Raw genomic sequence first — 23,727 nt, forward strand, 5'->3', positions numbered from 1 at the left:
TTTGGAGTCCAGGCTAGCTAGCACATTGAAGAAGAGTGGTAGTGGGGGGCTAAGAGAGGAACTGGTTATCTACAGTTTTCACCCTTCCTGTCTAAACCTCAGCCCCTGCTCACCCAAAATTCCTATTACAGAAATTAAAAATAAGAACAACCTGAAGATAGAAGCAGCTGTACAATCAGGAAAGAGGGACATGCCTGAGACACATTGTTGAAGTAACAGAATATGTTCTGTGGATTAATTGGCATGTAGCAGGCAAAATGAAAAATAAAATATCAAGGATGATTCTAAGAATTTTGGGCTAGATGCCTGGGAAAATAGTGATTCATTAATAAATGTAGAGAAGGTAGGAAAGAAATAGTTTTGGGTATAAGTAAATATCTCAATTTAAAATCCCATATCTGAATCTCATTCCAACAGATCCTGATTTAATTGGCTCAGGATATGTCCTGGACATCAGCTGTTTTAAAGGCCCCAAGGCAATTTTAATCACATCTGTATAGCTATCTGTCTATGTATCTATCTATTATCTACCTATCTATCTATCATCTATCTGTCTTTCTATTTATCTGTCTCCTTGTTTTTGCTTCACCTAAAATTTATTGAAAGTTAAGTAAATCATGATAGGAATTCATTTTTAAGACATTAGTAGAAATTCACAATTTAATGTTAAAAATCAGATTTAATTTTTGTAGCTATCAAAGCTAGAGATTGTTTTTAATTTGCCATTATTCATATTTGATTAGGAACATTTTGTATGGGATGGATAGAAAGCCTGGGAATGCAGGTGAACTGAGGTGCGACACAGGGGTGGCTTTCAAGGGCAGCAACAGACTAAAGCTCCATGCTAAGGAATTGCAAGGTTTCCATTCTCAGGGACATTTTCATTGTGGGAAATATGCTCACTTGTTGAATTCATTTACAAATTTAAGTGTAAGTTGTATTTGTCTCTGGCATTAGATACAACCATGACCCTCTCTGTGTTTATGTACAAAGTTAGCATGAAATGTGAGACTAGAAGATCCTTTTATTCTGTTTATTCTGCTAGGCTAGAAATATATGACATGAGGGATAACACTTTAAGAATTATAATGCTTAATGCCCATGAAATCCCTAGCTATCTACTAATCTCAAACCCACAGACTTTCACTGTTTCCCTACTGATAGGATGCAGAAAATATGCATTTCATAATAATCATTTGACTCTACAATGCTACCAGATAGATGTAGGATGAGAAAACTGCAAAATTAACTGTTGGCGACCAGTCTGTGCCTGCCCACCCTGACTCACACAGATACACATGGCAGACAGTTCCAGAAGAACATTTATTATTGATATCTCAACTGAGGGTAAGAATCATTGGCCTTGTCAAAATATTAATAAAGTGAACATTGAATTAACTAATTTGGAAGGCTACTGGGTCCATTTCCCAGTTTTCAGAGGCTATAGTGTTCCTGCTGGGTCAGGCAGCTGCAGTGAAGAACAAACAGGTCAAAGAGAAACAGAGGTGCTAGTAAGCCACCCAAACAGCCACTAATTTTTTCTTCTTTTTTAAAATTATATTTTTTATTGATTATATTATTACAGTTGTCCCAATTTTTCCCTCTTTACCCCCTCCCTACACAGTATTCCCCACTCCCTCAGGCAATCCCCACATCATTGTTTCTGTCCATGAGTCATGCATATAAGTTCTTTGGCTATGCCATTTCCTACGTGGTACTTTACATCCCCATGACTAATCTGTAACTACTTATTTGTACTTCTTAATTCCCTCACCTCTTCACCCATTCCCACAAACGTCCCTCTTATCTGACAAGCATCAAAATGCTCTCCATATCCATGATTTTGTCTCTGTTCTTCTTGTTTGCTTAGTTTGTTTCTTAGGTTCACTTGTTGATACATATGTATTTATTGCTATTTTATTGTCCATAGTTTTGATATTTTTCTTAAATAAGACCCTTTAATATTTCATATAAAAATTGTTTGGTGCTGATGAACTCCTTCAGTTTTTTGTCTGGGAAGCTCTTTACCTGCCCTTTTGTTCTAAATGATAGCTTTGCTGAGTAGAGCAATCTTGGCTGTAGTTCCCCAATTTCATGACTTTGAATATTTCTCGCCAATCCCTTCTAGCCTGCAAAGTTTCTCTGGAGAAATTGGTCTTATGGGAACTCCCCTGTAACTAACTGCTTTTCTCTTGCTGCTTTTAAAATTCTCTCTTTATCTTTAAACTTTGGCATTTTAATTTTGATGTGTCTTGGAGTGGGCCTCTTTGCATCCATCTTGTTTGGGACTCTCCATGCTTCCTGGATGTGCATGTCTAGTCCTTCAGCAAATTAGGGAAATTTTCTTTCATTATTTTTTTCAAATAGATTTCCAAGTTCTTGTTCTTTCTCTTCTCCTTCTGGCATCCCTATGATGCGAACATTGAAATGCTTAAAGTTGTCCCAAAGGATGCATACGCTATCTTCATTTTTGTGGATGTTTTTTTTTTTCTTGTCTTATTGGTTGTCTTTTGCTTCCTTAGCTCTAAATCATTGATTTGATTCTTGGCTGCATTCACTGTACTGTTGTTTCCCTGTAAGTTGTCCTTTATTTCAATTAGTGAATCCTGCATTTCTGACTGGATCTTTTTTATGCTGCTGAGGTCCTCACTAAGTTCTTTGAGCATCCTTATAACCAGTGTTTTGAACTCTGCATCTGTTAAATTGCTTATCTCCATGTTGTTTAGTTCTTTTTCTGGAGTTTTGATCTGTTCTTTCATTTAGGCCATGTTTCTTTGTCTCTTCATTTTGGCAGTCTCCCTGTGTTTGTTTCTATGTACTAGGTAGCGCTGCTATGACTCCCTGTCTCAGTAACGTAGCCTAATGTAGGTGTCCAGTAGGGTCCAGTGACACAGCCTCCCCTATTACCCAAGCTGGGTACTCAAGGTATGCTGTACGTGTAGGCTGAGTACACTCTCCTTTTGTAGTTGAGCCTTGGTTACCATTGGAAGGTCAATAAAAAGGACTTACCTAGGCCATTCGACTGTAAGGACTGGCTATGACCACTGATCACCAATCTCTGCCCTCCATGAAGGATCAGCTATGCAGCGACAGAGTGATGGTGCTCCTACATGGTCTATAGCTGTCCAATGGGTGCACAAACCCTGGTGTTTTTGGGTGGTGAAGGTCAGGGTCAGCCCCCTCCTGTGTTTTTCCCAGGGCCACCCTGCCTGAGCTATAAAACAATCTGAGGCAGCTGCTACTTGTGATGAGCTTGGAGATTCCTAGGTGAAGCCAAGCTGTAAATCTAGGCTGGCTGTTGCTAGTTCCTGGCCTGGGGCCACTTAAGAAGAAGTATGGGAGCTGAAGGCTCACTAAAGCCAGCTGTTGATTGTTTGAAAAGATTTAAGAAGTCGTGAAGCATGAGCCCAAGCCAGCCATACAGATGGAAAGCCCACTGTTAACAGCTTTGGTGGGCCCATAAGTTGGATGGGACAGTGCCTCAGGGGATCTCCAGGGTGGGGAAACTCTTAATCAGGTTGAGGGAATCTCAGATATGGCACCAGCCTGCCAGCTCTGGCTCTCTGTGGAGTGGGTTCAGAGAAGGGACAATGGCCTCTCCTCACTTTTCTATCTGAGAAAAAGCTGTCTCTCAGCTCTCACCTTGATGCCAGACACTTCAGTTCCTTCCTTTGCCACTGGTGCCTTTCAAGATGCTACCCTGGTGCTGCAGCTCAGAGGGAGTGAGTCTGAGTAAGTCCATATGTAGGTTCTTTAAGAAGAACTGCTTGGGACTCCAGAAGTTTCTTCCACCGACTCAACTGCCACTCCTTTTTGCAGCCAGAAGTTATGGGAACTTATTTTCCTGGCATTGGAACCATAGGGCTGGAGGCCTGGAGTGAGGCTGAGACTCCTCATTCCTGAGATATTCCTCCCAATTTTTTTCTTTATTCAAAAACAGGTTTAGTTTCAACAAATAATAAAGTAATACTTAAAATAACACATCATTGTCAAAATCTGATTAATAAGGATTAAAAATATTGATCATATCAAGCATTGGTGACTGCGAAAGGAACTGGGTATTCATAGAATCTTTTTCTTCCTCTAGTCCCTTTAGCATATCTTGCAATGCTGGTTTGGGGGAGGTGTATTCTTTTAGACTTCTTTTGTCTGGGAAACTCCTTATTTCACCTTCCATTTTAATTGAGAGCCTTGCTGGATAGAACAGTCTTGGTTGCAGGCCTTTGCGTTTCATGACTTGGAATATTTCTTGCCATTCCCTTCTGGCTTGCACTGTTTCTGTTGAGAAGTCAGCTGCTAGCTCTGTCGGGGCTCCCTTGTATGTTACTACCTTCTTCTCCCTTGTTTCTTTTAGGATTCTCTATTTGTCTTTGATATTTGCCATTTTAATGATGAAGTGTCTTGGAGTGGGCTTCATGGGGTTCCTCTTGCATGGGACCCTCTGTGCTTTCAGGACTTGTGCTACTTTTTCTCTCCTTCATTTAGGGAAGTTTTTCGTCATTACTTTCTCAAACAGGTTCTCTATCCCTTCCTCCTATTCTTTTCCTTCTAGTATCCCTATTATACAAATATTTTTACATTTCAGTTTGTCCTGCACTTCCCTAAATGCCTCTGCATTCTTTTTGAGTCTTTTTCACTATCTTGCTCTTTCTGGGAGCTTTTTTCTACTTGTCCTCCAGCTCGCTGATTCTGTCCCCAGCTTCATCTAGCCTGCTTTTGATTCCTTCTACTGTGTTCTTCAATTCAGAAATTGTATTCTTTATTTCTTCTTGTCTCTTATTGATAGTTTATATGTCCTTTTTCATGCTGATATAGTTTGCAGTAAGTTTCTCATAGTTTCCTTGTACTTTTTGTAATTCTCTCTGAGCTCTCTGAGTTCATTGAACTTCTTTAGAATCATTGTTTTGAACTCACTATATGAAAGCTTACTTGCCTCTATTTCATTTATTTCTCTTTCTAGGAATTCCTCCTTTCCCTTTGACTGAGGGGTGTGTCTTTGTCTTCCCATTATGTGTGATACTGTTCTCTTTTGCTTCTGCTTCTTAAGTTGATCTCTCTTGATTTCCTGACTTTGTGGTGTGACCTTCTATGGTAGGAGACCACTGTTTTTCTTTCTAGATCTGCCTCTGATGATGTCAGGTGTTGACCCTGTCTGACCTTAGGCAGTCTGTTTGACTTCCATGAATCTGCTGTCTGTGGCTATGTCCTTCAGTTATTAATCTAGTCACTCTGCACTCAGCAGTCAGGCTTAGACACCACATAGTGGGGGGCACAGTCCCACATGGGGACAGGGTTACTACATCCTCTCATACTGCTGCCACTCAGGGGAGTGGTCTGCCTGAGCCAGATGGCTGCTGCCTATCGGGGAGGAGTCAGCCTTGGGATCCCGCCAGCTACTCTCAGTTCTCTCCCCAAAGCTTCTTTCCCCAGTCTTCCTTAGGCGTCTCTAGCTCACTCTGCCTCCACCTTTGCCAGAACCCAGAGTAAATGGCTGGAAATAAAAATTTATGCATTGGCCCTTTAAACAGATTTTTGTGTCTCCAGCCTCCTGTCTCTAGCAGAGAGCAACCCTGCTGCTTTTCACAGATGGTTGTTGTCTGTGTACTTTTTGGGCTCTGGTGCTGCAGGCTGGAGATCCCTGCTTATGGTTTAGACCCTGCTCATCTCAGGGGGATCCAACTGGCTGTTTCAATAGCCTTCTGGCTCTGCCACCTGAGGGCACCCTGCCTGCCTTCTCGAGTCTTTACTGCACTTCTTACCAGTTAGGTTGTGCTAACGCTGATTCTTCTCTCTGTCTAAGGTTATAAGGCTCCTTTCTCGCTATTGTTCAGTTGTCTGTTCCAGGTGATTTCTCCACAATTTAGTTGTAATTCCAGATTGGTCCTGGGAGGAGATCAGTATGACTTCCATTCACTCTTCCACCATCTTGATTCTCTATCCCCTTCCCAAATTTTTAGGCACATGTGAACGTGGGACCAGCCCGTTCCACGTCTCCACCCCTCCTACTAGTCTGGATAGATGTGGTTTCTTCAATTCTGTAGTTGGTAGACTTCCATTCAACTTGATTTCTGATGGTTCTGAGTGATGGTTATTCTATAATTTAGTTGTAATTTTGATGTGGTTGTGCAAGGTGGTGAACGATGTTTAGCTATGTTGCCATCTTAACTGGAAGACCCCAGGCCTTTCTAATGGCCATTCATTTAAAAACAGAAAAAAGTAGCTATTTTCTGTCATTTTAAGAAACTGATGTGCATGACAGATATGATCCTTGTCCTGCAGAGCTTCTGACTAGTGAGAAAGACAGTCAAATGAGCGACATAAGTAGGGGAAGCACAAGGCATTAGAACTTAAATAAATGGGGGTAAAAGAATGTTCAGGAAATCTTTTCTAGAGAAATTGACTTTTAAGCTAAGACTTGAAGCATGGTACTATTCAGCCAGACCCAGAGATAGAAGTGTGTCCCAGCTTGTGAAAATGTCAGAGGTATTCCTAGCAAAGACAACAGCATGGGCGGAGAAGCTAAAGAACTTGGTTCAGTCAAGAAACAGACAGGGGTTCAATATGGATGGACTGCAGATCTAACAGTGGATGGATGGGCCACAGTAATGCCAAGTAGGCTGAGTGAAGAAGTCTGGCTATTTTCCTAAAGCAACAAGGATCAACTGGAATCAGAGGTGCACCATGAACAGGCTTCTCTTTTAGAAAGACTATTGGATTGCTGGTGACCTATGGTATGGAAAGTGGGTTGAAGGAAGCAAGAAAGCCCAGAGAATAAACAATTCCAGAAATCCAGGTGAGATGAAGGAGCCTGGACTGAGATTATAAAATGAGTGCACTGGGGAAACATTTAGCTATGGTTTTATGGGATCTCACCTGGGGGCTAAGGAAAAGCTGACACTGACTGAGAGAACAATGATCAATTCAGTTTGGTCTTGCTAAGTCAGTCCTCCGTCCCTCCCTTCCTTTCTTCCCTTTTCTCACTTCATCTCTCCTTCCCTCCCTTCCACTTTCTCCTCCTCCTACTTATTCTCTTCCTCCTCCTTTCCTCTCCCCTCTCTTTTCCCTCTCCCACTCCATTTTCCTTTCCCTCTCTCTCCCCTTCGAACATATTTTCAGGCAAGCCATAAAGAGGTGACATCAACTGAGTGTGACATCTCACTCAGGCCTCTCTGCTGACTGCCCTTCATTAAATTACTACCTTCTTGCCTGATACTCTATTTGTATTTTTATTACTTTCCTCATTGTCAGTTAACACAACTTTCTTTGCACTTTTTCTGTGAAAGTACAGACATCATTAGTTTACCTGAGAAACTTTCCTTTCCAGAACATTATGCTGAAGGAAACAAAAATGAAGTAAATAAACAGACACCTTCCAGGCCTCTAGGGAAATGTCCTTATTTATGGACTATCTTATATAAATGTGCATGGGAAATAGGAAGCCCTCATTCCAAGTATGTAAAGTAAACAAAGTGAACTAATTAATGCACCCCGTTTAGAATATACTCAGATGTCCTAACTGACCCCAAACTCCTAACCCTAGCCACTTGGGGCTCTTTACTTCCTGTCCCTTATACATTCACTGGCCTGTGATGAGAGCCCTAGAGGAAAGGAGTGCTGTGGATATCTTTCTAAAATGCAGTTGTTAATGGATGCACAATCACAGAATTGCACTTTTGTAAATAATAATTATCATTTGTTTTTAATCTAGCAAAGTTTGGATTACATGAGAGGAGCATCTAGGCAAGTTTGAGACAGCAGAGTGGTACTAGTAGGGCCACAACTAGGGACCAAGGGGTAGCCCAGCACTGATATGACCCTAAGAGTGATGCTTCCTTAAAATTTTTTAAAAATTGTGTTTATGTGATACATTTAACATAAAATTTTTCATTTTTAACCATTTTTATGTATATAGTTTAGTGGCATTAAATGTTTTCATTGTCACACAGCCACCGTCACCATCCATCTCCAGAATTCTTTCCTTCCCCTATAATCTGAGATTCTATACCCATTAAACAGTAACTCTTCATTTCCCCTTCCCCTAGCTCTTGGCAACCACCATTCCATTCTGTGCCTCTATGAATTTGATGACTCTAGGTATGTCATATAGATAGAATCATACAATATTTGTCCTTTTGTGTCTGGTTTATGTCACTTAACAAAATAACTTCAAAGTTCATTCATGTTGTAGCATGTGTCAGGACCTCCTTCCTTTTCAATGCCAAATAATATTCCATTGTGTGCATTTTATTTATCTGTTCATCCATAGTTGGACTCTTGGGTTGCTTCCACGTTCTAGCTAATGCAAAAAATACAGCTATGAACAGAGGTGTACAAATATCAATTTGAGTCCTTGCTTTAAATTCTCTTGGGTATATGTCCAGAAGTGGAATTGCTGGATCATACAGTAATTCCAAGTTTATTTTTTTTGAGCAGCTGCCACATTGTTTTCCACAGCAGTTACACCATTTTACATGCCCGTCGATAGTGCACACAGGTTCCAATTTCTCCATAACCTCTCCAACACTTGATATTTTCTTCTATTTTAATAGTAGCCATCCTAATAAGTGTGAAGTGGTATCTCATTGTAGTTTTAATCTGCATTTCCCCAACAATCAGTGACATTGTAGGGAAATAAAAATGAAATGCAAATGTATATCTTTTCATGTGATTGTTGACTATTTTTATACCTATTTTGGAGGAATGTCTATTCAAGTTCTTAATCCATTTTAAGTTAGGTTTTAATTAATTAGGTTGTGTGTTGAGTTATAGGAGTTCTTATATATTCTGGAAATTAATTCCTTCTCAGATATATGATTTGCCAATATTTTTCCAATTCCATAAGTTGCATTTTCACTCTTTTGATTGTGTCTTTTGATGCACAGAAATGGCCCCTGAAATTCTTGCTTCATCATAGTTCTGGTCCTGATATTAGCCCTTGTCTCTTCCACAAACATTTGACAAACTTCAAGTATTTGAAACAATCAAGATTACATTTGGATTTTTGAAAGTTTAATTAATCACAGAATTTCATTCTTCCATCTTTTGATAACTTGGGCTATCTAAATTTTAGTGTCATTTATGGAGCCTACCCAAAGCATATCCTAATTGTTACAAGAAATGAATAACCTCAAAAGAAAGATTGCTGAGAGGACTCCCACTGTGCCATCCCTAATGGAGAGAAGCAATATGCCAGGCAATGTTCTGTTTTACATGTGTTAACTCCTTTAATCCTTACAATGACCTTATAAGGTGCATGATATTTGCAACCCCACTTTACATATGAGGGCAGGGGACAGAAAAGTTTAATAAATTGTTGAAAGCAACATGACTGATAGATGGCAGAACTAGAATTTGAATCACAGAAATCTGGTTCCAGATTCTGTAGTCTTAACCAATTATAAACTATAGCTGATACATCATCTTCTCCATATTTAATTTTAAAAGTTATTTCAGGCTTTGGCATCTTCTAGTACAGTTGATTTCCAGAAAACTGCATTTTTCGGCTTCACTTAGACATTATGGCTCCTCTCCTAGCATTTATTTCCTTCCTTTGGCTTACAGAAATGACTCATATTCTATCCTCACATGAGCAAGACCTGAGCCTCCTGCAATTCCATCCATTCATACTTAACACGCTATCCATGTCTATATCCAGGCGGTAAAATCAGGGCCAACAATTAAACCCCAGGCATATTGTGTTAGAATAATAATGCTCAATCTCTGTCCTTCCTACCCCAATGGACTTGGAGAGCTAATGGAAATCTAGACATGACTGTTAGGTCCAGAAATGCAAACCCATTTGTTTGGCTGAGACCCAGCAAAGGGATGTGGTCTTAGAAGGCTCAATGTCTCAGCAGGCCATACCTCTCGGGGAAAGGAATAATTCATGTTCTCCCATATTGTTTTTGACTAATGATGTGTTCAATGTCCTCCTATATTTTTTCACCATCATTGAATTTAATAGATTATGTAAACTAGCCAACCCAGTCCATGAAATAGGATGTCTCATTGATTCAAGTCTATCTAGAAAAGGCTCACTTCTGTAGGTTAGTGGAACATTTCAACTGGTGATGAATATCCCCCATGCCTTCTTTTTATTTACCAGAGCTAGAACTCATAGATCTAAAAAGAAAAAAGCTTTTCCCCTGTACTGTTTCAGTCATTGTGGCTTGTTATTTTCTGCAGCGTCCTATGGATCTACTTAAAAACTGGTACATGGGTGTATCCTATGTTTGCCAAACTCAGCCCAGTCAGCCTAGCAGCCTTCTTCTCTGTCAGCTGCATCTGTGGTGCCAGCGTCTACCTACTTGGAGAGAAGCTCAACCACTGGAAATGGGGTCAGTTTATTTGTGTTTTACCTGGAAACACTTCTTCCTTGCACTCTCTCCACTCCTTCTGGAAACAAAGGAGAAACTAGTTCAAAGCAGAAAGCAGTGATGTTCGATGCTTTTGTCCAAGGACTCAGATGGGTCTTATCAAGGTAGGCAAAGGAAAAGCCTGGGGGAAGTTCATACTCTCTCAGAGAACTCCATGAAATTCTCTCCCTTCCTCCCTAAAACAGCACTTCATTTAACTTCAAGGCTAAAAATAATCTTTAGAGAACTTGGGACCCTGAGAGCAAGTTGTCACCACTCCCGGCACAAACAAATGGACTCTCAGTCTCCCTCCCTTAAGTGAGGGCTTGAGGGATATAAGATGTTTAATTGTCAAGGTTATTCTGTTGTTGTTGTTATTTCTTTTAATTTGGTTTGGTTTGGTTTTGAAGGAAATGACCCTTTCAGCTTTTCCAGCCTCAGCAGTGCTCAGAGCCTTCCCAGATGAGTTCCCATCCCTCTCCCATTAGGTTGCTTCTCAATCTTTAGTAAAGCGTTTACCAGATAAGATCACATCCTGTACTTGAGATTGAAATTCTCATTTAGACAGGGCAATATGTCAGCAAGTTAAGTTTTCTAATTATCAGTGTGTAGAACAATGTTGCTTCTTCATAAGAAAAAAAATCTTAACTGATGTGATTTTAAAATGGAAAATTTTATTGCCTCTGCTTCTCCCACCCCCCCAACCCCCCAAATATTATTTTGTTGGAAAATTAACCACCAAAATGTCAGGTTGCAAAATACCCATGATTATTTTCCCAAACCAAGGAGAAGTGCAGGAACTGTACAGTGATTTTGTATATAAGGAAGGCAAGAGTCACATACAGTCCCCCACATCACACACCCACATGCCATTCTGTTCTATCAGAATAGAAATGGCAGAAGTGGCATCTTCCGCCCAATCTATGAACTGGTGTGAAAACAGAAGCCTTGTATAAAAGAAAAAAAAATTGTTTCAGAAGGTTCAGTACAAGAGTGTATATTTCTGAGAGGAGACTGAGACCCTGGAGATAAATCAGCACGCATTTAGCTTTCTCACATGTTTTCTACTTGTGGAGAATTTAACCAGTTAAGAAAGTCCCAAAGGCAATATCTTCCTTGAAAGCAAACATTGAAAAAATGAAACTAAAAATTATTCCCAAAATCAGGATCCCAAATCACAGGAAACTATCCAGAAAAAAGAATGTGTTGACATTTCAGATGTGTTGACATCTAATTCTAACTGGTTTTGGCTCCTTGAAATTCTGGGTAAAGATTTTTGATGCTTTCCCCAAATCTATATTTTAAAAAAAGAGAAGAAGAAGAAACTAATGCATTTAAAATTTGGCAAATAAAGATGTGCAGAGAAAAAATCGATTATTCAGAGCTCAGACAACAATAACTTTTTACTAAATCAATTGTGTTTCGCTCAATAGTGATTAATTTTTAAATCGTTAAACAGTGACTTTGAAACATCCATTAAATTAAAAAGCAAAATTTTCACTATATTTACTGTTACTGATTCACTATTTTCAACACCAAGCTCTTTTTGGTAAGCCCTGTTGTTTAAGTACTATATCCAATTTTTCACTACAATTAGGTCCCGTGAGCAAACAGGCTGATTTCACCATGTGGACCTTCATTCACATCGTGCCTATGTAAATGTTTATGTGAGGAACAGATTACTGTGAATAGATGGAAACTGCTGTGTTTCTCCTCTCTCTAGATTTTTAACTCCTTAAGAATAGAATGAGTAAAAAGTCATTGATGCTATATAACATCAGAACACGATCATAAATGTGTTAAATTCTGAACATATCTTAATTACAAATGGTTGAATAAACATTAAAAGAGAAGTCAGAGTGCTGGCTGTGTAGCTCAGTTGGTTACAGCATCTCCCTGATATGCCAAAGTTGCAGGCTTGATCTCTCTCTCTTTCTAAAATCAATATATATTTTTTTTTTAAAAGAGAGAGAAGTTAGATCACTTAGAATTCCAATGGCAGTGAATACTTTTAAATTGCCTAAAATTAAACAGAGCTATTTATGCAAACACATTTGCCTATGTCCTAGTCTGTTTAAAACACTAAGGCTTCCCTCAACTATGTAACCTGTGTCTATACCATTCAGATGGCCTCTAAGTAGGGCAACTGCATGTCCCAGTTTGGTACTGGTTAATGCCTGCTGTGTCTGTGGGCATATAGTATAGCATTGTCTAACCTTGGTCAGTCAGTTGGGTGGTTCCTCTGTATCCGAGTTCCTCTCCAAACCTTCTGTTCGGGATCTATGGGAACACTTAATAAGTATTCATTTACTCTGTTCAAATTCAGCACTGACTTTCCTTTCATACCTCCTTCCAGAGCCTGGGACTCCTTGGATGAGAACAGAAACTCAAAGGAGTGCATTGTTGATGCTGTGGGAAGCAGTGGTTAGGAGAAAGGTTCTGTGCCAGACTGCCTGGGTTCCTAACTTGTTCTTAACCACTTACAGGTCTCTGACACTGTGCAAGGCACTCAGTGTCTTCTTGTTTCAGTTTTCTCGTGTGCATCATGGAGCACAGTATTAGTACCCACCTCCTAGGATCCTGGAAAACTATATATAAATGACTTGGGAAGTGTCAAGTGCAAAAACAGGGCCTAGCACAGAGGGTTAGTCACTATTGCTGCTAGTCATCTCCTTCTTCAGCAAAAATGCGTAACCTTCTTTTCTATGTGGATATTCTAATCCTCCCCTTCTATTTTATGCATGAATTACCAGTTTTCCCAGCTAAGGAAATTAAAAGTAACAACCACCTAACTGAATGCAAATTGACAGAGATGGTGTGGTTCCTGAAGAACCTAAAGAGTGAAATAGGAGGTCAAGCTAATTCAAGCTAGAATTAATTGGAATCTCAGCTTCTGAAATCCTGAGACCCATTATGGCTTAGCTGGGAGTCACCAGCCAAGTATTGAGCAGTCAAGAAGTATCAGTCAAGACCCACCTAATATGCAGGTATCTCTCTAGCAGTAGTTCTTGACCTTGACTGCACTCTGTGAAATCACTAGGCAAATTTTAAAATACTAATAAGGGTCAGGGACAGTGAACTACCTGCCTCCTGGCCACATCTGCTACGTATAGGAAGCCTTCCATTTTGGCCTGGAAGCCCATGACCCCTCTACTTATATCCAGGAGGGATATGTGCTGAGACCATAGATCCTTTTTTTTTGCCAAGGATAGTTTATAAACTGAAAATTTCAGTCTGGCCAAGTGACCTCATGATGGTGCCTTGGGTAGAATGAACTAAGGCCTTCTTTTAATACTATTTGCTCTAGAGCAGATTTTTTAAAAGGAGATGTTATTGTTAAAAGCTACTTAGAGACCCTCTAGTCTACTTCTTTGGTTTTATCCATGAAGAACTTTGTTATATGGTCTGCCTTGCAAGTTGTCCCTGATCATTTCATAACAAAAGAATCTTATCATGGGATGACTCTTTGTGTATTCTAAAGCACGTGTGCCTTTCTTGTCCTAACTTCTTCTCCCTGAACAGTCCACTCTAGATTATTCCTTATCCCTCTTCCTCAGCCTCTTTCCCCATGAGGCCTCCTCCAACAGCCCTCAGCTCCATTTATTTCCTGCTGCATTTGCACTGTGACTGTACTCATCAGTGCTCAAATCTCTTTCCTCTAACACCTCATACTCCCCTAACCATCTGCCTTCTCACCCTTTTCTAAGCCAACTAGCTAAAACTAGGCACATGTTCTTCAAATTTTCAACTTGAAGTCTAGCAGTAGCTTTTGTGGTTGTAGATATATAGGTGTAAATCTTTGTGAATAGTATTTTTTTACTGATCCTGTGTTCTGACTATTGGAATAATAAGATGTGTAATTACATATAGTATCCATAGTGATACTGATTAAAAGAATGATTCCTTTACCATGCCAGCAAAAAATGTTTGTATCTTACAGAAAATGACCATTAAATGTTTGGCCTAAAATATCTCTACTCCTTAGCATTAACAGAGGATGAAGAAAGGACTAAACTCAGGAGTGGACTTAACCCCCTAAGCACAAGCTAGGAGGTGTTCCACTTGGAAAACCTCCCATCAATAAAGGAGAATGATAACAAACAATATTATTTCCCAGTGAAAGTTTGAAATCCATTTTGTGAACTTTGTTTGGATAAGATAATATGATCTAAGTAACAGTTTTCTTATCTCTAGCCATTCATTGTGGAAATGTGGTTAGAGAGGAATTCTGAAGACTCAGAGAAGCCTAGAAATGGCTCAGCCTCATGAGAATGCAAGACTAAGCACCCACCCCTACTTGCTAGAAACAAAAAAAGAAAATATTATTTCGGTTATATTCACACCATGTAAATTTATACAGAAGGAAACGATTGTTGGAACTCCACACAGACACTTTGGGGGACAGTGCCTTCTCTAGCACTTTGGTGGGTATGTGACAGATATCCTTAAATTACATCCTTTTTCATTGGAAATGTGTCCTCAACTTTCCACTGCCTCAAGTCACAGTGAATGTCTTTTTACCTAAGAACACTAGTTAGGGAAACTCTGAAGTCTGAAGTCCCTCTCTGTTCTTGTTTGCACAGGTGATGTGGGGCAGTCAAAGAAGAAGAAGTGATTATATGCTGTTTTCCAAGAACTAAAAAGGAAGAAAACATGAAAGTTTTTTTCAATCTTTTTTTCTGTTTGGTGGAGGGTGGTGGTGGGGAAACATAAGAAAGTAGAAAGGACAGTAAAGAATATTTAAATTTAATAAGAGGGTTATGAAGGTAGATTAACTTGGGTAGGACTCCTGGGTTCGAAAGACTTACTGAACATGCCAAAAATAACTGCTGCTGTTTCAGAATTTGTTACCTTCATCTGACCTCTGTGTAGGATGGTCTATGGTCAAATTCTGGCCACAGGCCAAAGAAACTCATTAACTCAGTGTCAGAGAATGTTTAGACAGAGAAAAGAATTTAAGATTGTTAAAACCGTTTACTCAGGCAGTTGCTGAGGACCTAGATGAGAAGTTACCTGCATGAGGCCAAAGAGTTAGTGTCAGAACTGGGACAAGAGATTTTTGTCTCTAATATCTTTTAATTCTCAGTCCTGTGCCATTTTTTAATAATCTCGTATTTAATAATCTCATAATATTTTCTAGAAATAAGCATTTTTCATAAGCTTGTTATTTTCATGGATTGCATCTGATCCTCCCTGCCACACCTCCCTCCCCCCGCCCCAGTCTGGGTAGAAGTGCAGGGAGATGGCAGCTACTAAAGTTGTCTCTCTACCTGGTATGGTATAATAGCAAATTATTTGGAGCAAGGAGAAAATAAATTATAAAAAGTATTAAGAAATCTGTCCCTCTTGTGGGCGAGCATTCAGGGAAGATATAAACAGTGAACATAGTGACACTGTCAAAATCTCTTCTATTCAAGTATTGATTGACTTGTCAAATAAATGTACATTTTACTTGGGGAACAGTCTAAATGGGAAGTGATATGGTTATGAGGAGTGCTGAGAGTGCTTTGGTACAAAGCACTTTGCTGAGTTAGTTTATGAATTAACAAAGCTGACTGTCAGCAAGCACACTCATAAACCCTGCTTTGACTTTTCTAGTGGAATTTCCCAGGTTTTACAGGCATATTTTATAAAGAACACAAATGATAAATGTCTAGCAGTAGATAGAGATAGTGGAATCTAACAGTGTGTCATAAGGCCCAGGGGGACTGGGGTTTGGGCGCCACAGAAAATTGTACTTGGGCTTCACAACCAAACATAATACAAGAGAAATTTGGTGAAAATGCATAAAATCTGGTAAAACTGTGCTTGGGACCAAATTAAACTTTAATTGCTACATAACTGACCATTGTGCAATATTTATTCCAACACCAGAAATACCTCAGAAATACCAAGAGTGGTCTTGCAGGGTTAGGGAACAGCAGGCTATACCTGTAGGGCAGGCAGTATAAGAGAAGACTAGGACAGACACCAAGAAACCTGCTTGATCCATACTCCTTTACACTCAGGTAAGTATTAGCCTCAAGTCTTTCTGAAGTGAGCTGGGAAAAGCCCCTCTTTTCCTATACCTGCCACCTGTTGGCTGCTCAGAGCACCTGGTCTCAGTAGGAGCTGAGAAGCAGTTGCCACAGTGGAAATTCTCCAAGTATGAAGCCCACCAGGGATCACCCAAATTTTCCACATCCCAAAGATGGCTCCAGCTGCATACTTCTCAGGGTCGTAGTAAGCTCTTGGATGGGATGCAAATTTTTATTTGTGGCTTTACTGTCCCCAAGGCCAAGTTAAGCCTTGATTGCTGCATGACTGGCCATTGTGCAGTACCTATTCAAACACCAGAAATATTGCAGAACCATTTCCCATTGAGCACAATGCTTCCTTGGTGCTGCTGTAACTTTAGAAAAGAGAAGCAACAAAACACCTATAAAGAATATCAATTAAACATTCATTAAAAGGTATGCAGTGCTTACATAAGATTGCATTAGGCTATTAGTGCTTAAAAAACAATACAAATGAGATAACCAGCAATAATATTTGTATAGTGTCACTCAATTTAGAATCACACCTACCACCATAACCTTATTTTATCTGCACAGAAATCTTGTAAGCAGAAAGTGTATTATGTTCTTATTTTACAGATAAGTAAGCTGAGTTTCTGATATTGGTGTGCTGGTAAATGTTTACAAATCAGTTCTCTAGAAAACTTAAAAAATTTTAAGGTTCTGATATATAGTGTTTGCCTATTTCCATGGTGTAAACACTCTATCACAGTCTTTTTCAAGCTATCAACAAGTCACTGAATGTAGAGTTGGGAAGAGATGAACAGCACTTCGTCCTTGCAAGCCTGTACAAGCTGGCTCTAATTCAGCACTGGGTTCAGAGGAGGGAAAAGACTGGTCCAAGGTTACACAGATGGTTGCTTCTTGAGTCCACCGTCTTTTGTATTACAGGCAGAAGGCCTTTATTTACAAAAGCAAAAGTGCTTGTATATATTCAAGGCAAAAGGTGGTCAGGGTACCCCAACTTGGTGGAAATTCTCACCCATACACACAGGCAGAGGTAGTAGCGACACCACTGCCTCATGGACCTCACACGTCCCTGTGCTTATATTTTGGACGCACTGTCTCATGTGTGACTAATTTTGAATTTGGGAGAGGATTTATCTTGTTTACCTAAACAATACATTAGCCCTCCCCTCCCCCACCAAAAGAGTCATACATTTCTCAAGCTATTTCTAGCTCCTCTGCACCTACTCACAATACTTGTCATAACAGGAAGTCAGTCTCATACACTGTAATCCCCAAACACGTTGTGCCCGCACATGAGGAGTGGGAGGAGGCTGAGGAATGAGTGGGGTGAGGCCAGGCCTCCCGGAAGGCCGCATGGCTAGCATTGAACCCATCCCACACCTGGGTGTTCCTTCTCCGAGGGCCAAGTGTCAGAAACCAGAATCCATATCCAGATATTGTTTTCCTTTCTCATGTAGTTGGTGGCACTTTTTTTTTTATAAAGCATTTGAGTAGGCAGCAAAGCCATCAGAACTGTTTATTTATAGCTGTGGATTTTCAATGCTGTATAAATTAGAAACCATTGCTGAATAAGGCCCGTGCCCACTCACACACGCAGGGCTGCTGTGAGTCCTTTCACAGAGTTTGACTGTACACAGTCTAAAATGGGAGAAAATGACATGCTCCAAGTCAAATGACGGAGTCACAGCTAAACTGCAAGCAGAAAACCAGCAATTATTTTTCCTCAGTACAATATGGGGAGTACGACAGGTGCAATTATCCAATATTATTTAACAGCACTGGTTCATGTTATAGGGAGAAAATAAAGGTTTCTATGTCTTGGAAAAAAAATAAAAGAGAGAGAAAGGACCTGCCTTCTAGCTCCTGTTTCTGTGGATTAAGCTGTGTTATATAAATTGAAATGGGCCAGGATTCCAAAAAGGAAAGAGAAACAACTGGCTCCTTCACCTTTCCTTCTGGAAGTTTACAACCTGAATCACTAGGACATCTGAGAAAAGGACCCTTGCCTTGGGGACTCTGAACATCCTCTTAGGCAGTGTCTCCAGCTGGTACTGTGAGGAAGGCTGGGTTTGCTGAGTTCCTGTCCCTGAGAAGGGAGCCCTCTCCTGTGTTTGCTCTCCCTCTCTCAGCTGAATTAAGATGAGGTAAAAGAGAAAGTGGCTCACAAGGAATAATTTTCATTACTGTAATGAAGTTTCCCCACTTAAGCTTCCAGCACACTTTTATTTCTACTCCTAAGCCTTTCCTTAAATTGATCATCCTGCCTGGAAAGACCTCTCTTCCTCCAGCTACTTTCAAATAAATATGTTGTCTTCATGGCTTCAGAACTTAGTGGAACATCACTCTCCAGTTCTCTGAAATAGTTTTCTCTTCTCCAGCAACTGGGGTCATTCCCTTCTTGAAAACCCCATTACAGGCAAAGTCAGTCATACACAGCAACCCATCACTCTTCTCCATCTAGCCTCTTGGCTTCTGTTTCCGTAACAGTATGGACTGCTGGAAAGAACATGATCTTCAAAACCAAACCAGGCTTGAATCTAAATCCTGACTTCACCTCTCACAGTTTATATAGAACTTAGGAAAAATAGTTTATTTTCTGAGCCTTTGTCTCTTGAAAGAACATGATAAAACTTACCATAGTAAAATAAAACTGAAAGTGGTGGATGCAAGTGCTTGGCATCCAAGATTGCTCAGCCCACTCTGCTTAACTGTAAACTCATGGAGGCCATGGGTCTTGTTGTTTTTATCTCCTACAAGGCCTAACTCAGCACCATGAGAACATGCTGAAAATGAGGCTGACTTAAGGATACTCACACCTTCTTAATCCCATAGGCTTCCTCACCTAATATCTTCTTCCTCTCGTGGAAATTGATATTCTCAACACAAGACTTCCTATTTCATTTAAGATACTCACTCTACTTATACCCCAGAGTCATATTAACAATGATGATCAAGTTATAGTTTCATATGACCTAGCAGAGGAAAGCACATTGATAAAATGGGACATAGGACAAATAAATTTTGATAAGAGACAAAGGAGGAATGGCCTGGAGAATAAAGGTCATAGCAGGTGAATTCTCGATCGGACAACTGAATGACCCTGACTACCCTAAGGATAGTCTGTGGGGTAGGAGGCTCCAAGTCAGGAGACTGATCTTTAAGAGAAAGTGGGGCAAGGAGAGCACTGAAGACAAAGCCTCTTTACAATCACAATTTATTTTCCTTCAGGGCCTTTCTTACTCCTTCCTTGCAGATGATATCTGTTATCATTAAGACCTGGTCTGGTCTGACTCAAGACTCAATTTATCATAATGGAGACTTCTTCAGCCACTCCTGTGTTGTGCTTCCTCAGGGACCAGGAAAAGGGTCTCTGTTCTGACTGCCACCTCACACATCTTGCTAATGTACAATTAATGTACAATATATATATTCCTGCACCAGGGATAAAGGCCTTGCATTTGACATGATGAAACAGATTTAGCATGTAAATACTTACAAGAGAGGTGGTCTATTGACTTACACTCATTCATGTTCAATTATCAATGAAAGATATTTCATGATTTAAAAGTGAGTATTACTATGGGAGGGGCATGCTTGGCACAGTGGAAATGGGAATATTGTGAGGAAAAGAACAGCTGCAAAGAGGGTCAGCTGCAGACTTCGAGAACAAAACTTGCCTACTTCACAACATTTTACCATGTGAGTTGCAAAGAGAAGACTGGGAACTTATCTTGGCTCTCCATGCCTCCCTGAGAGTGTTAACCCATGGTTCATGTACCCCAAAGGAGGGCAAGACAGCAATTTTGGCCATTGATGGATCAACAAAATTCTGCAAGCCTTTGGAGGAATAGAAAGAGAAGGCAGAGCTGTGACATGTCACTCTTTGTTTCTAGCATTGGTTACCTGCCTGGCACTATAGGAATTTAAACTTGTTTTATGGCTGGGGAGAGGATTTAGCATTGGGTTGTCATCATTTTTAAGAAGAGAGGTGACAGAGTGCAGAAATAAATTTGGATTTCATTGGCCCATCAGGAGATTTAGCCAGGATTGAACTTGCCGAAGATTTCTTCTTTCCCAAACATCTTACTAACCAGTGCCAGAGCCACTGAAGTGTTGAAGAGAGATTGACACTTATTAAAGGCAAAGAGTATAACTTTTTCGCCACTGTATCCTCCACACAGAGCATAGTGCATAACACACAGTGGACTTTAAATACACATTTGATGCGCAGACAGATTTAAGAAACATACCCAAGTGTCTCATGCAGGCATTAGAATTCAAAGTCAGATCTTTCTGACCCAAATACCCCAGTAGTTTCCACTCCACCAATGGCTTTTAATATTTCCTGATACCCTCAGAAATACATTTTACATCATGACCCAGTATAAACACATACACGTATTTTTTATTTGTATGATAGACCCCTTTATTTACTACCCTATAATCTTCTAATATTTGAAATATTTGTGACCATTAAATTAATTTCTTAATCCAACAATAGGGTTGCAACTATGATATGTTAAACAACATTGCACTGCATCATACTGTAGGATTCACTGAACAAGTAATTATAAAGTGCTTACTACGTGTTTGGCCCTGGCCATACGCATGCTGTAGTGTGAGGATAGGGGCATGGTAGTCATTGTCCAGACCATCTGCATTAGGATTGCATGACTTTCCTTTCCTTTCCTTTCATCCTGCATCACTTTTGGGAATGGAGAACCAAGCCCTGTTTTTCCAGCTCGCTCATTTGCAGCTGCTCTGCTAGACTGAACTCCTTTGAGATGCAGACAGGAAGAAGAGAAAAAAACACTTCCTCTGCAAGAGCTTACAAAATCTTCCTCTGAGGCTTAAGTCTGGCCTGAGCAAATAGATTTGGTTACATTTTAGGGATTTATTTTCACTCAACACTTAATTTTATTAAGCCTCAAATTATAAAGTTAGATGACGTAGAGTTAGGAAAACAAATATTGTATGATTTTACCTTGCCAGAAATCTGGTAGACAATTCTGAAAATTCTCAATCTAGGCATGTTTTATTCCATTTGAAATTTTTTCTAACTACATACTAAAATGCACTCACATCATTTTATGTACATACATTAAATCAACCGTCAATTTTTAAAATTGTGATTAAATGCAATTCTTTTTATTATAAAACAGAGTGTATTGGCACTGTCTGTATTTTCCTCTGCTAGACTTCCTGTCACAGTGACCTTTTAATGCCCTCACATATCACCAAACTAAAAGCAAAAGGCCAAGGGATCTATCTGCAACCAATTCAGTTACAGTCTCCCTGCAAAGCAATGTGATTTCCGGGGTAAGCTTCACATCAAGGGAAAGAAAAGACTTGTTGCAAACTATCCTTCCAACTCACAGATGAACTTCCCTTGGACTCACCTGGGAGCCATCTTAGACTCCACATGGAATACAGGATTACTTGAGTGACTAGGTGAACAATGGTAAAGGGAGACTTTTCTGGGCATTTTAGTGGGTTGAATAAAAATGCCACATGAACTTTGGTTCAGTGGTTGCTCATTGGAAAAGAGATTGAAAGCACCACCCCAGGGCAGGTCTCCAAGGATGAGAGAGAGCAAAGCTTTAAGCTATTTGTGCATGAATGTGTTTATGTGTGTGTTACAAGGGGTCGTGCTTATGCACCTGAGACTGAAGAATAGCCAGCCCTTTTTCTCTGGTTGGTGGGTGGAGGTGCCCATGGTGGGCAGCAATTTGATTTTGACTCACTGTCTTACTGCCCCTCACCTTGGCCCCTTCTACACTCAACACTTGTGTGTCACTTTTCATGGTGACCATTGAAAGACCCTACAAGTACCAGTGGCCTTGGCTCCTGTTACAGAATATCATCAGACTAAGCTGTCCACCCAATATCTAAATCATCCTAATTAACATTTAGCTAAAACTCTGACATTAATAAATTTAATTATGTTTACAACATAAATTCATTTGTAGTTGCAAAAACCTGTAAGGAGAATAGCTATTATTATCTGTACTGTTTTCCTAGGCCTACCATAACAAAAGACAACAAACTAGATGGCTTAAAAACAACAGAACTTTATCCTCTCAGAGTTCTGGAGGCTGGCAGTATGAAATGCAGGTGTCAGCAGCACCATGCTCCCTCTTAAGGCTCTACAAAATAATTCTTTTTTCTGATGGTTTGATAATCCTTTGTTCCTAGCTGCACCATTCCCATCTCTGTTCCCATATTCATATGGCATTCTACCATGTATGTCTCTTTATCTCTTAACAGAGAGAATCTGTGTCCAAATGTTCCTCTCCTTTCTCTTATAAAGATACCAGTCATTGGTTCTAAGGCCCATCCTTAGTCCAGGATGTGTTATTCTAACCACCCTACCACAGATATGTCCCCCCACCTCCCAGTGTACCCTTTCTGGACACAGGGGCAGTGGACTGCCCATGAGAGAAGGACAAGGGGCCCCAGACTTAAGTCCACCCACATCATGGAGACACCAACTTCTCTCCCTATTATCATGGAAGCAACAGGAGAAGTGGCTTTCTGGACCAGGCTCTTCAGGTGGAGAAAGGAAATGAAGATTTGTTCCAACTACACTGTGTCAGCCTGAAAACCTGCCAGAACGCCTAGTGCAGGAACTGGGTCCCACACAGGGCACCTGTTCCCTGGCTTCCATCATCTCTTTGTGTCCCCTTTTCTTTGTATTCCCTTTGATTTATTGGACTAGAGGAGATGATCACTTCTAATTTAACTTACTATGAGATGATTAACTGATTAACTAATCACATCTGCAAAGACTTTATTTCTAAATAAGGGCCACATTCTCAGGTTCTAGGTGGACATAAATATTGGGCAGATGCTATTCAACTCAGCATATTGTCTTTATTTTATAAATGAAAGGATCAAAGATCAGAGGTTATTGGATATCAAATTCCAGCTTTTCATTCTTCTCCCTTGTCTGTATTAATTTAAGCAGTCACCAATAATTTATACTATTGAGCACCTACTCCAAAGGGCCACTGCCATTTATCATCTCTCACCCCGCTCCACATACCTGAAAGGTAGTCATTAGTATCCCAATGTTAAGGATGAAGAAACTGAGGCTCAGTGAGATTAATAGATTTTCCCGAGGAGAATTACCCAGGAAGAAAGCAGCCAATGCCCATCATGGTCAGCTGGGGTGCCTGCCCCCTTTCCTTTATGTCACATAATGTCTACAACCTCCTGCTTCCGTTTCCTTTATGATGTCTAGAAGATCAACCCTTTCTTCTGTCTCCTCCAGGTCAAAGTGTTAAACCCTTTTATTCCAGGCCTTCTGAGGCAATGTGGAAATAGTGCAGGCCCTGAAAATTTGT

The 23,727-nt window shown here is 40.1% G+C and overlaps 1 protein-coding gene across 1 annotated transcript in view; it reads left to right on the forward strand.

Moving 5' to 3' along the window:
• The window catches only part of ADTRP (androgen dependent TFPI regulating protein), a 67,596-nt gene extending 51,410 nt beyond the window's left edge, over positions 1-16,186 (forward strand). The window contains exons 5-6 of the mRNA XM_054592079.1: positions 10,186-10,337; positions 14,939-16,186. Of these exons, the coding sequence (XP_054448054.1) occupies positions 10,186-10,337; positions 14,939-14,970 (184 nt within the window). The 3' untranslated portion in view covers positions 14,971-16,186. The remainder of the gene's footprint in view (positions 1-10,185; positions 10,338-14,938) is intronic.
• Positions 16,187-23,727: the final 7,541 nt, after the last annotated feature.

Source organism: Pteronotus mesoamericanus, unplaced genomic scaffold (assembly GCF_021234165.1).
Source record: "Pteronotus mesoamericanus isolate MK-2021 breed Mesoamerican mustached bat unplaced genomic scaffold, CSHL_Meso_final scaffold_31, whole genome shotgun sequence".
Taxonomy (NCBI): Eukaryota; Metazoa; Chordata; class Mammalia; order Chiroptera; family Mormoopidae; genus Pteronotus; species Pteronotus mesoamericanus.